We start from the raw sequence: 17,083 nt of genomic DNA on the forward strand, positions 1-17,083 counted from the left end.
CTCTGCCTCCCGGGTTCAAGTGATTCTCCAACTTCAGCCTCCTCAGTAGCTGGGATCACAGGCATGCGCCACCATGGCCAGCTATTTTTTTGTTGTTGTTGCATTTTTAGTAGAGATGGTGTTTCTCCATGTTGGTCAGGCTGGTCTTGAACTCCCGACCTCAGGTGATCTGCCCGTCTCAGTCTCCCAAAGTGTTGGGATTACAGGCATGAGCCACCCCGCCCAGCTGGTTATTTCTTGCATTACCTACTAGGATAAGTAGAGTAAGGAGCATTGTCGTCATTTGCTGTGGGGCTTGTGAAGCATTGATGGCATCTCTCACCTGCCCACTGCTTTAAAAAAATGCTCTGCCGATTTATTCCGGTATGACTTCAACAATACATCTTTATAAATCACCAGATCATCAGAGTTGATAACGTTCGGAGGCACATTTTCATTGTATATATTTTCTACAAATTGTGAGCTCTTTGTAGGTTTTATGTGGGGAAATCTGGTTTCATCCCTTTAAAGTTAAACAATCCCATTAAAGTTAAATTCAGTCATCTTTTGGAGCCTCCATTCCCTCATCTGTAAATCATAAATGATAATGCCAGTTTCACAAAGTTGTAAAGTGTCTACCATGTCTCACACAAGGGTGATACTTGTCAAATGTTACTCCCCTTTGTCCTCTCTTCCCTCTGTTATATTGTCAATCTGAAAAGGTCCTTTGTGCACTGAATCCACCAACCCAGAAAGAGGACACTCGTCCACTACCGACCATCACTTCTGCTCTCCTATCGCAAGTTTTAGGGACCTTCAATCTCACCTAAGTGATTCATCTGTATTTTCTATAAGTAGTGCTGTTAATGTTATAACTTTCTTGGATGGGGTTATGCCCTTCTTATCAAAAGGCAAAACATATTGTTTCCCTGTCCTGAATTGAGAAGGTCCAGGATGGGGCTGAGAAGAGGTGAAGGGACATGTTCAGTTGGAAAAGATGCTTTCATATTTCACATTCTTATTACTACATTTTCCTTTCAGATTTATAACTCCTGAAGATGAGCAGTGGTTTAATGCACATCTTATTCGTGCAGTTGAAGAAAATATTGGCTCTGATGCAGCGTCGTGTATTCTTCCTGAACCATACTTTGTGGATTTTCTACGTGAGATGCCAGAACCAACTGGTGATGAACCTGAAGACTCTGTGTTTGAAGTACCCAAAATATATGAATTGGTATTTATTTTCATCTCTTAAAAGAGGTTTTCAGATCGCTCACCTGACTAGATCTTTCTCTCTGCACCAGAGTCTTACCATGGAGTTGCTTTAATTCCAGCACTTTGGGAGGCTGAGGTGGGAGGATTGCTTGAGCCCAGGAGTTTGAGACCAGCCTGAGCAACATAATGAGACCATGTCTCTACAAAAAATGAAAAAAATTAGTCGGATGTGGTGGCATGCTCCTGTCCTCCCAATTACTCAGCAGGTGGAGGTGGGAGGATTACTTGAGCCCAGGAGTTTGAGACTGCAATGAGCTGTGATTGTGTCACCGCACTCTAGCCTGGGTGACAGAATGAGACCCTGTCTCAAAAAAAAAAAAAAAAAACCAAAGAGAGAGAGAGAGAGAGTTCAGTAAGATGACCAAGCATTATATAAATGTGAAATAACTATCCTCTACACCTATATCAAGGGTTGGCAAATTATACTTTCTAGGCCAGATCCAGCCAGCCCACTGCCTGTTTTTATTAGACTTACTAGCTAAGAAGGATATTTATTTATTTATTTATTTATTTATTTATTTATTTTGAGATAGAGTCTCTGTCACCCAGGCTGGAGCGCAGTGGCATGATCTCGGCTCACTGCAACCTCTGCCTCCCAGTTCAAGCAATTCTTCTGCCTCAGCCTCCCGAGTAGCTGGGATTACAGGTGCCTCCTCACCATGCCTGGCTAATTTTTTGTATTTTTAGTAGAGACAAAGTTTCACCATGTTGGTCCTGTGATTACAGGTGCCCGCTACCATGCCTGGCTAATTTTTTGTATTTTTAGTAGAGATGAGGTTTTATCATGTTGGTCAGGCTGGTTTTGAACTCCTGACCTCAAGTGATCCACCCATCTTGGCCTCCCAGAGTTCTGGAGTGACAGGCGTGAGCCACTGTGCCCGGCTGATTTTTCATTTTTAAATAGTTACCAAAAAATAAAAATAAAAAAAAGAGTAATATTGTGTGACATGTAAAAATTATATATAATTCAAATTTCAGTGTTCATAAATAGGGTTTTATTGAAACACCCATTGGTTTAATATTGGCCATAGCTGCTTTTGCACTACAATGGCAGGGGTGTGTAGAGACTGAATGAGCCACAAAGCCTAAAATATTTACTATCTTGCCCTTTACAGAAAAAATTTACCAACACTTGCCAACAATCACAAGACAGAAAATATAACATAAAAGTATTTCATTTAACAGCAACAACAATATTAAACGTGTAGGAATTAACATGATAAAACTTTACTTAAACAGCAACATGCCATTCTTTCTAAATTAATATATAGGTTTAATGAAATTTGAAACAAGATTTCAAAGGGACTTTTAAAAACAGAGTTATATAACAAAGTAATTCTAAAGTGTATGTAGAGCCAGGCGAGGTGGTTTATGCCTGTAATACCCGCGACTTGGGGGAGTAGAGGTAGGAGGATCCATAGAGCCAAGGAAGTCGAGGCTGCAGTGAGCTGTGATTGGACCACTGCACTCCAGCCTGGGTGTCCATGTAGATCAAAGAATTAGATGGGGAGGAACAATTTGCAAAACAAAGAAAGTGGGTGTGGATTTATTTCAGAACAACAAAGACTTGTGGATTTGACTCCATAAATAATGTAAAACCTTTTTATATTTTTGAAAGCCGCAAACAATATTAAAAAGTAAGTAAAAACTAAGAAAAATAGTTCCTGTATTAACGTGTTAATTACCATGGATAGGAGTTGGTAGGGAAAGGTCAGAAATGATTTTGCACTAGAAACCACTAATATAGTTAAGTTTCAGGCCTTAGAAAATGGAAATAACTAAAAGTAGACTAATATGTGAGAAACCTCTGGAAATCCATAACGTTTAAAAAAGATATGTATATTTTAAAATTACTTTTGAGTGTCTTTACAATTGCTACTTTAATACATATTTGGATCTTAAATATTATTTTTTTATCTTTCTCACCACCCATAGGTGCCATCCTTTGACTTTCTGGCTGAAAAACTCCAGTTTTACCAGAGACAGTTCAATGAAATCATTAGAGGAACATCTCTTGATCTGGTGTTTTTTAAAGATGCAATGACTCATCTTATTAAGGTCCTAACTATTGCCTATTTACTGATATAAATAGATCATTTAAAAGTTTACTATATTTCATAGATAAATTTTTTGAGAGAATAACTATATACTATCAGGTACCGTATAGAAGACTGTACATAGGTTAGGTCAATTCACTGTCCCAGAAAACAAAGGCTTAATAGGAAACCCTTTATTTGAATCCATCTACATGGCAGCAAATGTCCTTCAAGGGCAAGTAGATGGTTTTCTGTTCAGAGCTTTTGGCACACTGAGTCAACAAGAAAGTACGGAGAACCTTTAGAAAGTATGGAGAACCCTGTGAAAAAATATACTTCCCTCAAATTATATTTTGATATTATGGGAATTCTGTTGCCCATGGAGGAAAAGATGTTGCTTTTAAAAGTGTCAATGTTATGATTGAGTTACAGGTGATGGGACAGGGGTAAGGTTGATATACAGGACTGGTGAGAGAATAGAAGCCAGTTAGAGGTAACAGCAAAAAGGCTTGTTTTTCACACTAATCTATTCAACAAGTAATTATTGACCATTCACCGTGGCTAGATCTTGAGGTTCTGAGATCCTATTCTGAGTGCAAAGCCATAAGTGATTAATATATTTTAAAATATACTGATAGAATTTACACATACCAGGGTGTCATTATTGATCCGCCATCTGTAAAACTTATATTTTTAAAAAATTTATTTTTAGTGGTGATAGTGAATTTAGTGATCCATCTAGACTTTCTCCCTAATTGGTGACAGTAATATAAAAGACAGCTTTTTAGCAATGTCTTCAATTGGCCTGCATAAGATTTGACCCACAATTTGAGTCTTATCTTCACTGAGGAAATCAACCATAGAAAAGCAACACAAGATGAAAGGCTGTCTCTCCAAGTTGACTTCTAGAAACATCCTCCTACCCCACTGTAAATAGAATTATGATACTTAAAAAAATTGTTGGCAGAGATATGATAGAGTTAGTGTTCATTGTTGAGTTAGGTGTCTACATGATTCATTGTGTCAGGCTGATGAATAATAAAAAAAAAACAATTCTAAACATTTCTTATATCTTCTGCAGTTGGGAAGAGCAGCTCCACTATCCATTGGGTCTAAAAATAATAAAATTCTACATGCATGCACACACATGAACACACACACAGAATAGTTTTAAAATGGAAGGGAGTAAATCCAGTTTGTTCTGTTCTTCATGACGTAAACATAGATGGTCAAAGAAAGATTTGAGCTGAACAAATCAATATTAAACTTTAATTTTAAAAATTCTGACATAGACCATTAACAAGGAAAAAGTCTCATATCGTCTAGAAAAATATGATCAAAACTTGGACTCATTTAGTGCAAGAAAATGTAAACATTGCATTCTTTTTTCAAATAAGCACTTTTTAAATCTCAAAACAGATTTCACGAATAATTCGAACATCGTGTGGAAATGCATTGCTAGTGGGTGTTGGTGGTTCTGGAAAACAAAGTCTTTCAAGACTGGCCTCTTTTATTGCTGGCTATCAAATATTCCAGATAACATTAACCAGGTAGGATGAAATAAAACACAATATGTTTTTCTATAGTTAATTTCTCTAAGGTTAAATGTTTACTTTAGAAAAAAAGGAAGCACAACGGTTTTCTGTATTTCTTTTTAAAGTAAACTTTAAGTATTTTATATATATAAGGATATTTACACAAGTGTCACAAAGTAAATACATCTATGTAGCCAGTCTACAGATGAAGAAATAAAACACTACTTGTACCCCAGAAGGGCCCCCATGTTACGTTGCAGTCATTACCCTCCCAAGGGTAACCATATTCAAAGGGTAAGCCCATTGATTAATTTTGCCCAGTTTTGAATTTTGTATCAATTGAACTATACAGGATTTGCCCTTTGCATCCCATTTCTATTGTTGCATTGTTTTTGAGATTCGTCCATGATGCTACATGTAGCAAGAGTTTTTCATTCTTTTTGCTGCATGATCTTCCACTTAATCAGATACTACCACAATCTATTTATCCATTGTACTCTTGATAAACATTTGGTTTGGGACAAATAGAGCTACTGTAAATATTCTTGTACATGTCTGAGTATACATCTAGAGTTAAAATTGCTGGATGTAGGGTATCTGTGTATTTAGCTTTAGTTGATCTGCTTAGTAGTTTTCCATGTGGTTGTACCAATTTACACTTCCACCAACATGTCATGAGAGTTGCTCTGCATCCTTGCCCCCACTTGGCATTGTCTGTCTTTTTCATTTTAGCAATTTTTTTTTTTTAATGTAGTCTTGCTCTGTCGCCCAGGCTGGAGTGCAATGGCACGATCTCGGCTCACTGCAACCTCCACCTCCCAGGTTCAAGCGATTCTCTTGCCTCAGCTCCCGAGTAGCTGGGATCACAGGAGTGTGCCACCACGCCCAGCCAATTTTTGTATTTTTAGTAGAGACGGGGTTTCACCATGTTGGCCAGGCTTCTCTTTAACTCCTGACCTCAAGTGATCAACCTGCCTTGGCCTCCCAAAATTATAGGCGTGAGCCACTGCGCCTGGCCGATTTTAGCAATTCTGTGTGTGGAGTGGTAGCTCACTGTGGTTTCAGTTTGCGATTCCCAGATGGCCAATGATGTCGAGCACCTTTTCATCTCTCATCGGCCATTTGGATAGGCTCTTTTGTGAATTATAAAAGCCCTTTCTCCATTTTTTTTTTCAATTTGTTTGCGATTCTTTCTTATTGATTGTTAGGAATTCTATATGTGTTTTGGATATAAAGGGTGTGTATTGCAAATACCTTCTCTCAGTTATTGATTTGCCTTTTCATTCTCTTAGCAGATCTTAATTTTAATGAAGTATCTATTTTTTTCTATTTAGTCCTCTTTTGTATTATATTTTAAAATCTTTGTTTACCCTAAGGGCACATAAATATTTTCCTATGATTTTCTTCACATTTACACATAAAATTTACTACTTTCTCATTTAGTACTATAACCGACCTAAAATTCATTTTCTTATAATGTCTGACATAGGGTTTGTGATTACTACTTTCAATATTGATATCCAGTTGATCCAGCTCCATTTATTAAAAAGGTCATCTTTTCCCTGCCACATCGAAGTGCCATTTTTTGTCTTAAGTCATCTGATCATATATATGACTATATAGTCTCCTCCACTGGTTTCCTTATCTGTCTTTGTATCATTACCCACTATATTAATTGCTGTAGCTTCTTTAATATATATATTTAAATTTAACATATGTATATTTGGTAGTATCAGATCTCTAACTTTGTTCTTCTTCAAAATGTCTTGTCCATTTGGCCTTTTATTTCCATATAAAATTTAGATCACTTTGCCAATTTATAAACAAACACACAAATCATTCTGCTGCCAAACAAAAGAAAAATAAAAATTGAACAAAATACAATTTATAGGAGCATTTTAAAAACATAAAACATCAAATAAGTAGATATTAATTTAATTTTACTTCAAAAAATTAAATTAGTTGTCAGCATTTAAAAATTGGGAGGTTTCATATTTTAGAAAAGCGTATTTCTGACTTTTTTTGAAATAACTGGAAGATCTGGCAACCTAGGGCCTACACTCCCAGGTAGCAGAGCTCAGTAGCAGCTGCCTCCTTGGATGGGACATGCAATCCTCCAATCCACAGGCCCCAACAGCACTGCTTCACTCACTGGCATTATCTGTCTGATTCCTGTAGGCATCTAAATTTGTGATCCTGAGATAGGCGGCGTTGCACTGATTGTAGTTAGGAATGACGGAGGCTTAAATTAAGGCAAATTTATTCACTGTATTTTCTTAATTTCTGTATTCTTTATACCCTGGCATCTGAGACTTCGCTGACTGGGGAGAGACTGACCCTTCTAGGGTAGCCAATTCTTAGAGATTCAAACAGCTCCTCCAGGAGAGTACCTTTCATATGCAAACCAACCAATCCAGAGCCCTTATTCCCACCCACCACCTCTATCTGGTGGGTGTGTGCTGGCATCTCATGGTGGATTAGGATATTCCTCTGCCCTAATCACCCCAGGGCCACATACCAGTCAACAAGGGACCGCTCCTATGCCCCAGAGGCTGCTGAAATTATTCAAACTAGCAAATCCTAATTCAGCTTTCCTGCCTTGCCTTTCTCATGGAAACCGCAATAAAGACTCTTGCCCATGTTTTCCCATCACTCCTTGTGCCTCCTGATTGACTCTGGTGTTTCCCCATGTCACCCTACCTAGCGTGTCAAGCCCCCTTCTGTTTCTAGGGATCCTTGAGTATAAATATCTTGCTTCATGACAGTTGTTCCTGTGTCTTTGTGTCTTACCACACTTGATTACAACAAATTCTGGATACATTTTATAACAGCAGATAAAGTGGGAATAGAGAGGAAGACTCAGCAGGGACAGTTTAAAGTGTGCAGGATTGATAGGACTTAGTAACTGACCCAATATGCAGGAAGAGGAGGAAAGAACAGGAAGGCTAGGATGACACTCTAATTTCTCTAGTGGTACAGTTGTGTGCCCCATAAGGACATTTTGGTCAACAACAGACAACATATATGATGGTGGTCACATGAGATTATAATGGAGCTGCCCTATACAGGAGTAGCATTTTAAAAATCTTTCATACTGTATTTTTACTGTGCCTTTTCTATGTTTAGGTAGATACCCAAATATGGACCATTGCATTAGAATTGCCTATGGTATTCATTCAGTGCAGTAACATGTTGTTCAGGTTTGTAGCTTAGGAGCAATAGGCCATTCCGTATAGCCTAGGTGTGTGTAGGCATACTCTATGCTGTTCTGTATCAGTCAGTTTTTGCATTGCTGTGAATACCTGAGGCTGTGTAATTTATTTAAAAACAGGTTTGTTTTGGCTCAAGGTTCTGCAGGCTGTACAGGAAGTGTGGTGCTGGCATCTGCTTCTGGTGAGGGTCTCAGGAAGCTTTCAATCATGGTAGGAGGCAAAGGGGCAGCAGGTGGTCATATCGTGAGAGCTGGAGTGAGAGAGTGAGGGGGCAGGTCCCAGACTCCTTTAAACAACCAGATCTTATATGAACTCAGAGTTAGAACTCACTCATTACCAAGGGGATGGTGCTAAGCCATTCATGAGGGATTGACCTCCATGACCCAAACACCTCCCACCAAGCCCCACCTCCAATAATGGGGGTTACATTTCAACACAAGATTTGGAGGGGACAAACATCCCAACTATATTATGTTCCCACAATTACAATGTTTTCTCTTTCCTTCTTTTCTTTCTTTTTTTTTTTTTTTTTTGAGAAGGAGTCTCACTCTGTCACATAGGCTGGAGTACAGTGGTGCAATCTCTGCTCACTGCAACCTCTACCTCCTGGGTTCAAGCAATTATCTGCCTCAGCCTCCCAAGTAGCTGGGATTACAGGCGAGCACCACCATACCTGGCTAATTTTTGTATTTTTAGTAGAGACAGGGTTTCACCATGCTGGCCAGGCTGGTCTTGAACTCCTGATCTTGTGATCCACCCACCTCAGCCTCCCAAAGTGCTGGGATTACAAGCATGAGCCACTGTGCCCCGGCCAAAGTGACAATATTTTCTAAGGATGCATTTATCAGAATGTATCCCCATTGTTAAGCAATGCATGACTGTATTTACCACACTGCATTAAAAAAAAGTGCTTGTTCACATACATTTCTATCTCCTTCACTAAGCTGTAAGCTCCCTGAGAATGGGCCACTGTAATCTTTGTCTTTTTTATTTTTATTATTAAATGCTTACTTTTAACCAATTCTGTAAAAGGATGTGTTGAATAAATAAAAAAATGACCAGCTTTGAAGGGTAAAGTGAGAATTTAGTTCAGTACATTTGAGTCTGAGGTGTCTGCAGAACACGGTTTCCATAGATAATAAGACTTATGGATGTGGAGTTCAGGAGAGGGGTTCTGGTTCTGGAGATAGCAATATAGAAGTCTCAGTAGAGAGGACCCTTTTGTGGTCATGGGGAGCATGAATAGGGTGCGTCATGGAAAGAAAAGATGGCTGTGGAAAGAATTCCAGGGTCTCCCAACATAGAGAAAGGCGGCTTGCAATGGAGAGTGAGAAGAAGAGGCAAGACAGAGAGGAGGAAATCCAGAGTGGTTTCCAGAAACTAAGCAGGTAGATAATTAATCTGAAAATGCTGGCCAGGTGCCCTGGCTCATACCTGTAATCCCAGCACTTTGGGAGGCCGAGGCGGGCAGATCACCTGAGGTGAGGAGTTCGGGACTAGCTGGCCAACATGGTGAAACCCCATCTCTACTAAAAATACAAAAAAATTAGCTGGGCACGGTGACAGGCACCTGTAATCCCAGCTACTCAAGAGGCTGAGGCAGGAGAATCGCTTGTACCCTGGAGATGGAGGTTGCAGTGAGCCAAGATCACGCCATTGCACTCCAGCCTGGGCAAGAAGAGTGAAACTCCATCTCAAAAAAAAAAAAAAAAAAAAAATCTGAAAATGTTAAGACGTGAAAAGTGGCAACTGATATGCATGATGACACTTTCAGCGAAGTGGATGGGTGCACAAGCCACATCGCATTAGGAAGAGAAGAAGCACAGAGAATACTTTTGGAAAACTTGAAAGAAAGAAACAAGAGAGGTCAGGATCTGGACAAGGGGTGTGTTGTGACTGTCTCTATGTATTGCAAAAGCAATACATAACAGTCAGTCTAATTCTTTAAAAAATCAGCCAAATTGACATCTTTGGCTGATTAGCTCGGAGACTAGCCAGTCAGTGAGAGGATTACTCTGACAGCATCAGGCCACTAGATCTTTCTGGTTCCAGTGCTCATAGTCTTTCTGTGAGACCCCATGGCCTACTGCCTATTACTTGCATTGTAACACCTCCTTCCAGTGAGGATTACCTTTTAGTCCTTGTCATTAGCTTACCCATGAGGATTTACATACAACATTTCAGATAATGTCTGCTTTATTTTTACACATCTCATCACCTCTGGTAGCACATACATTTAACCGGAAACAGAGTAAACCAAAAAACAAGATCTTTTCATTCCATAATCTGTAGCCATCTAACATTTCTATTATTTATACCATATTGCATAATGCATCTTTTTCTGTGAGTTTTCTTTGTATCTAGCCACTTAATGAGCTGTGCAAATTGCCACTATATACAATTTATCACTAATTTTATTCATAACATATTTTGACTTTTTCACTAAACCAAACTCATCCAAATTTCAGATGAGTTTTAGATATTGTACATATATTTACTCGGACAAAATCTGTTGCTGAGGACTGTCAGATTGCAGGGAGTAAAAGTTCATTTCTCTATTCCCACTTATGCGTCATGGATCACTTTTGGTAAGTTCCCTGTTTCTCAGTTCTCAACTTAAACGAAATATTTGTTTTGAATGGTAACATATCACTCTTTAGCTCTAATCTCTGTATTTTCTAGCAGGCACCATTACTTAGTATCTATTGGAGCAAGTACAGATTATGCTCTAATGATCATGGGCTATTATTGTGTTTTGGGATAAATTATGACTATGGTTTTTGTTGTTGTTGTTGTTTGTTTGTTTATTTGTTTTGAGAAGGAGTCTCACTCTGTCACCCAGGCTGGAGTGCAGTGGCATGATCTCGGCTCACTGCAACCTCTGCCTCCTGGGTTCAAGTGATTCTCCTGCCTCAGCCTCCCAAGTATCTGGGATTACAGGCACGCACCACACACTTGGTTAATTTTTTTGTATTTTTTTAGTAGAGATGGGTTTTCGCCATGTTGATCAGGATGGTCTCAATCTGCTGACCTCGTGATCCACCCGCCTTGGCCTCCCAAAGTGCTGGGATTACAGGTGTGAGCCACCGTGCCCAGCCGACTATGTATTTTTTAATCTAAAATTTTCTATCATTTTTCTTTTTAGGTCTTACAATGTGACTAATCTAACAGATGATTTAAAAGCTTTGTACAAAGTTGCTGGTGCTGATGGAAAAGGCATCACTTTCATCTTTACTGACAATGAAATAAAAGATGAGGCATTTCTAGAATACCTTAACAACTTGCTATCTTCAGGGGAGGTAAGTCTCAAAAGTAGAGAAAAAGCCCATATTGTAAAAATATAAATTATATTGGAATAGAAAAAGCAGCAACCTTTCAAAAGTGAGGCTATTTAGTACATTTTTTATTTTAGACATGGTTACTGTATGAGATTTAGCAGATTTTCTGAAGTTCCTGTGAAATGAATGCTGCCCATCTCCAGATGCTTTGTTTAATTTTGAACGTGGTTCCTTACTTGTCTCTTCAGTCTTCACTTTGGTCTTATAATTTATTTTAGGAGAAGCAAAGTATCTGTCCATCTACGTACTAGTGAGGAGTATAGAATGGTTGAAAGAGTTCTGTTAGTTGTAAATGGATATCTATACCACCACTCTGAAACCGCTTGTATCAGCACTTCCGTGAGCACTCACATCTTTAGTACTTCGTCAGAAAGACTCACCAGACTCAGCATATACAGGTCGAGTATCTCAAATCCCAAACTCTGGAATCCAAAATGCTCCAAAATCTGAAACTTTTTGAGCATGGACATGATGCTCAAAGGACATGCTCATTATTGGATCATTTTAGATTTCAGATTTTTTGATTTGGAGGTGCTCAACCAGTAAGTAAAATGCAAACATTCCAAAATCTGAAAAAAATCTGAAATCTGAAACTGTGGTCCCAAGCATTTTGAATAAGGGATGTTCAACTTATAGTTATACTCATGGCTGAGATTTATTGCGGCAACACAGTAAGGATACAGAGGCAGATCAGTAGAGAAAAAGACTTATCTTGTGGAGTCATTGATATTCCAGGAACATGGAATCGATGTTCCAGCTTCCTACGCTTTTGCCAAGGGGCCATACAGAATGTCCTCTCCATCCAGTATGTAGGGCAGTAACATATGCACTGTGTTTCTGTTCAGGGAAGCCCACTTGAGATTCAGAGTCCAGTGGCTTTTTTTTAGGTTTGGTCATGGTAGTCACTTCCTGCCTAGCTACAACTACCAAAGTTCCAGATTCCTAGAAGGAAAGCAGATAGATGTTTACCATGTATCACAGGGTTTGTGTAAACAGTCTAGTTGGCACTGCAAAACAACCTTATCAATTACTAATGAGGGAGACATTCCAAAAGCCAAGTTCCCTGATAACAGACAAGGGTCAGCTCTGCAAGCATACCCTTTTCAAGATTAGGCCTGCTGTGTTAACTCTTCCCTGCACTATGATATACAGATGCTTAATGGTGCAAAAATTAGTTAAGTATTTTGGAGCCAGAGTTGATTAGACTGACTCTGAGTCAAAGTACAGAGGGCACCCCTGGACATTTTAAAGAGATGATTAAGTGGTGGTGGAGATAGCTTTTTGTGATAGCACAGGAAAACACAATTAGTTCTTGATTGAGCTGCTCAATAAAAAGTTGCAGTCTTGATAAACTCTGGCAAATCAGGGATTTGACTGTGGAGATGCTGAAAGAAAATATGAAACAAGATGACATGCAAGTTAAAAAAGGGACTGGACTTTGGCAGTGAATTGACTGTGGAGAACTCTTAAAATACAGAACACTTCCTTGTCCATTCCTTAAAGATCTCCAATTTGTTTGCACGAGATGAGATGGATGAAATCACCCAAGGTCTGATTTCAGTGATGAAGAGGGAGCTACCTCGCCATCCTCCTACCTTTGATAATTTGTATGAATACTTCATTTCAAGATCAAAGAAGAACTTACATGTTGTTCTCTGCTTTTCTCCAGTAAGTTTTTATTTTTATTTATATCTACGTAGAAAGAGTTCCTTATTTAAAGGTACTTAGTTTACCTTCTGTGATTAGATAATGATCTTGGAAATTAACATTTTTACATTGAATTAAAATTAACACTTTTGTACCACACAATCTCCATTGACCAAATTCTCATTTCCAGTATAATTTAAAATATTCATATTATTAAAAAATACTGCATAACTGGCAATTTTCATTAATTACCTAGAGACATGGATTGTTTGAATTGTAAGGGACTTGGTGATGTAACCTCGTCCAGCTCCACCTCCCATGTAGACATATGAGCTTTACTATAATGTCTCTGATGTAAGTTTGAAAATCTCTATCTCATTGTGCTTCCCAATATAGTAGCCATTAGGCATATATGGCTACTTAAGTTTTGATTAATTAGCCCCATTTCTACTTACTATTTGGTTTATTTTTGATACAGGGTCTTGCTCCGTTGCCTAGGCTGAAGTGCAGTGGTATGATCATGGCTCACTGCAGCATCATCAACCTCCCAGGCTCAAACCATCCTCTCACCTTACACTCCCAAGTAGCTGGGACTACAAGCATGTGCCACCATGCCCAGTTAATTTTTGTATTTTTTGTAGAGACGAGGTTTTGCCATGTTGTCCAGGCTGGTCTGGAACTCCTGAACTCAAGCGATTCACCCGCCTGGGCCTCCCAAAGTGCTAGGATTACAGGCATGAGCCACCGCGCCTGGCTTAGCTCCATTCCTAGTGCTTAGTAGTCATGTGTGGCTAATAGCTACCACACTGGAAAGCATATATATAAAGCATTTTTATTATCACTTAAAGTTCTATTGACAGCTCTGCTCTAGGGAGTCTCACTAATTTATAAGGCAGCCTGCTTCATTCTTGGATAGTCTAATTGCCAAAAAGCTCTTATTTATAATCAATAGAATTTTGTCTCTGTACTTTTCTAATTCTGCCCTCTACAAGGAACTCAATCCCTCTTCCATGTAAAGTTTTTCAGATATTTGGAGAAAGTTTCTGCAAGGCTGTCTAAGTTGTTTTCTTTTTAGACCAAACATCTGTTCCTGCAGCTGTTCTCACTTGTCCCAGTGTCCAGGCCTTTTGCTGTCCTAGCCCTCTCTCTAAAAGAGTTCTAGTTTATCAGTTTCCTCTTAAAAGAAAGTTCCTAGAATTGAACGCAATAATGTAGATGTAGTCCCAGGACAGGGAAGAGTGTGGAGTATATTTCCTCCCTTCATCAGAACATTAAATTTATATATGATTGCAGCCCAAGAAGATTCATTTTCAAATTTGTGATGTCACACTCTTGGGTCAGATTGCATAAATCTCTCTCTGGCTGACTTATAACCCCTCTGTGTTTCTAATGTTTGTTGACTTTGCCATCAATAGGTTGGTGAGAAGTTCCGTGCCCGTTCTTTGAAATTTCCTGGCTTGATATCAGGTTGCACTATGGACTGGTTCAGCCGCTGGCCGAGGGAGGCTCTGATTGCTGTGGCCTCCTACTTCCTTTCAGACTATAATATTGTCTGCTCTAGTGAAATTAAAAGACAAGTTGTAGAAACAATGGGCCTGTTTCATGACATGGTTTCAGAGAGCTGTGAAAGTTATTTCCAAAGGTAAGTGATATTACATAAGCACCATCACTATGGAACCGCAGCATGTATTCCCAAGAGAAATGCATTGTAACATCCTGCAGAAGACTCCTCCTATTCATTGAGCACAAGGTCCTAGCTGCATTTTTAGATCTTTCTTGCTTTGATTTTCTTGTGATTATGTATGAAGAGATGGCAAGTAAACAAGATTTAAAAACGAACTAGTGTCCACACTTAAATACCTTTTTATCTTCCAAGCCTCAAAGTGACAGATGCTTAATGAATTGCTTTATTTCATCTGCGTAATTTTGCTTTGAAAATGACTTAACTAATTCATCACCAACTGTTTAAAATTAGTTTCTTATTCAAATACATTATTTATTTTGATTAAAGAAGTACACTGTTTCTAATGTTTCTTTATTGCCTTATGTTAAGGGAGTATTTAGAATTTGTATTTGCATTACTTAGTCTTACCAATGTTTCTATGCCAGATAACTATGAAACGAAATATTAATTGACTGTGGGAAAACCACTCACTAAAAGCAGCAATGGCATGTTCATTATGTGAAAGCTGGTGTCAGCCATGCAAAAACAAAGCTCTTTTCCCCCAAAGCATGACAGTCACTGTATAAGATTGACAAATGGGCCAACGGGGATCCCCAGAAAAGCTATGCCTGTTTTTCTGCATAGAAAGTTCGGGTAGGCCGGGCGCGGTGGCTCACGCTTGTAATCCCAGCACTTTGGGAGGCTGAGGCAGGCGGATCACAAGGTCAGGAGATCGAGACCACGGTGAAACCCTGTCTCTACTAAAAAATAAAAAAATTAGCCAGGCGTGGTGGCGGGCGCCTGTAGTCCCAGCTACTCGGAGAGGCTGAGGCAGGAGAATGGCGTGAACCCAGGAGGCGGAGCTTGCAGTGAGCCGAGATTGCGCCACTGCACTCCAGCCTGGGCGACAGAGCGAGACTCCATCTCAAAAAAATAAATAAATAAAATAAGAAAGTTCGGGTAACACTTTCATTGATTTTCAGTGAGGTTCCTGCTTCACAAAAGTTTATTTATTCCATACCTTTTCCTTTACTTAAAACCATTCCCAGACTACCCTTTTAAATAATTCCAGATAAGATCTCCCAAATTCTCTTGGCGAATCAGTGTATATTAATTCTTACTGTTAAGAAGATTTTCTTTCTATTTGAACTCCTGCTAATGTCATCTGTGAAGATAAATTTTTACCTTTGTGCAGCTACAAAAATCTGTTTCTTTACTTTGAAAATTTGGGTATATTTTTCAAATTTTGTGTGTGTTCTTAGGTTGTTGAAGTTTATTCTGAATGTAATATTTTTATAACACTTTAATGATAGTCACATATATGCCCAAGATCTTAAAAAAAACCTCAAAAACATTAAAAATCTTCAAAACTACCAAAGTTTAAATTAATATAAAAGGTTAAATAATTTTATAGTACGTGAAGAACTCTTTTTTCACTTGAGCTTCTTCTGTATAAAATTATGCCTTTTGTAATAAAGCCACAATAAAGTGGACATTTGAATCAAGTGTGGTTGCCTTGATTTCAAGGCCAATCCAGTGAACTGGGGAGACATTGGTTTTTGCTTCTGTAAACCCACCCAGCTGATATCCAGCAGTGAAGAGGTTGTAACAAATATCACTTAAATGAAAATGGATCACAGCACAAATTCATTTCAACCACTTATCCCCAATATTTGTCCAGAACCTTAAAGTTTTACACTGTTGACACCAGCGTTCACATAGGATGTTCACATATGCGATTTTATTTGATCTTCACAAAATTCTGGGAGGGGTCGAGCAGACATTCTTTTCTCAGTTTTCCAGATGAGGAAACAGAGTTGGAGTTAAGGTTGAAGTCAAAGACCCCTTAGGATCGAAACATAAGACAGATTTAGTCCTTTTTCCACTTCACCTCTGAGAAACCATGCTCAAGTCCTGTCTTCCTGCTAGTGAATCACTCTATATGATCACACTGATTTCACCTTGGGAGAGGTGTCATTTTATGGGAGTACACACAATGATTGAAATGGTCCTTTTAATGTTCTGCTTTCAGATACCGCCGAAGAGCACATGTGACTCCCAAATCTTACCTCTCATTTATAAATGGTTATAAAAACATTTATGCTGAAAAGGTGAAATTCATTAATGAACAGGCTGAACGTATGAATATTGGTAAGAGGAATGGAATAGAATGGGGTGGAATGGAAATAGGGTTTATTTGATAGGGATCTCAATATTTTGTTTGGTGGACATTTTGTCTGAAAATGAAATACTTTGTTAGTAGTACATAATTTTAAAGGATGCCCTTGAGGGTATTTTGACCTGTCAAGAAACTCTGAACAGAAGAAAATCTAAACAGAAGTGGCCTATTTTCTCTGTAGAACCATTTCTCCTGGCTCTTTGAACTCTGGGTCCCCTG

General features: G+C 38.7%; 1 protein-coding gene across 1 annotated transcript in view; it reads left to right on the plus strand.

Moving 5' to 3' along the window:
* DNAH8 (dynein axonemal heavy chain 8) overlaps nt 1-17,083 on the plus strand; it is a 317,387-nt gene that overhangs the window by 182,076 nt on the left and 118,228 nt on the right. Inside the window, exons 60-66 of the mRNA XM_030796747.1 lie at nt 1,021-1,213; nt 3,190-3,312; nt 4,710-4,840; nt 11,183-11,336; nt 12,879-13,043; nt 14,438-14,664; nt 16,718-16,836. Coding sequence (XP_030652607.1) covers nt 1,021-1,213; nt 3,190-3,312; nt 4,710-4,840; nt 11,183-11,336; nt 12,879-13,043; nt 14,438-14,664; nt 16,718-16,836 — 1,112 coding nt within the window. The remainder of the gene's footprint in view (nt 1-1,020; nt 1,214-3,189; nt 3,313-4,709; nt 4,841-11,182; nt 11,337-12,878; nt 13,044-14,437; nt 14,665-16,717; nt 16,837-17,083) is intronic.

The sequence above is a fragment of the Nomascus leucogenys genome, chromosome 17, assembly GCF_006542625.1.
Source record: "Nomascus leucogenys isolate Asia chromosome 17, Asia_NLE_v1, whole genome shotgun sequence".
NCBI lineage: Eukaryota > Metazoa > Chordata > Mammalia > Primates > Hylobatidae > Nomascus > Nomascus leucogenys.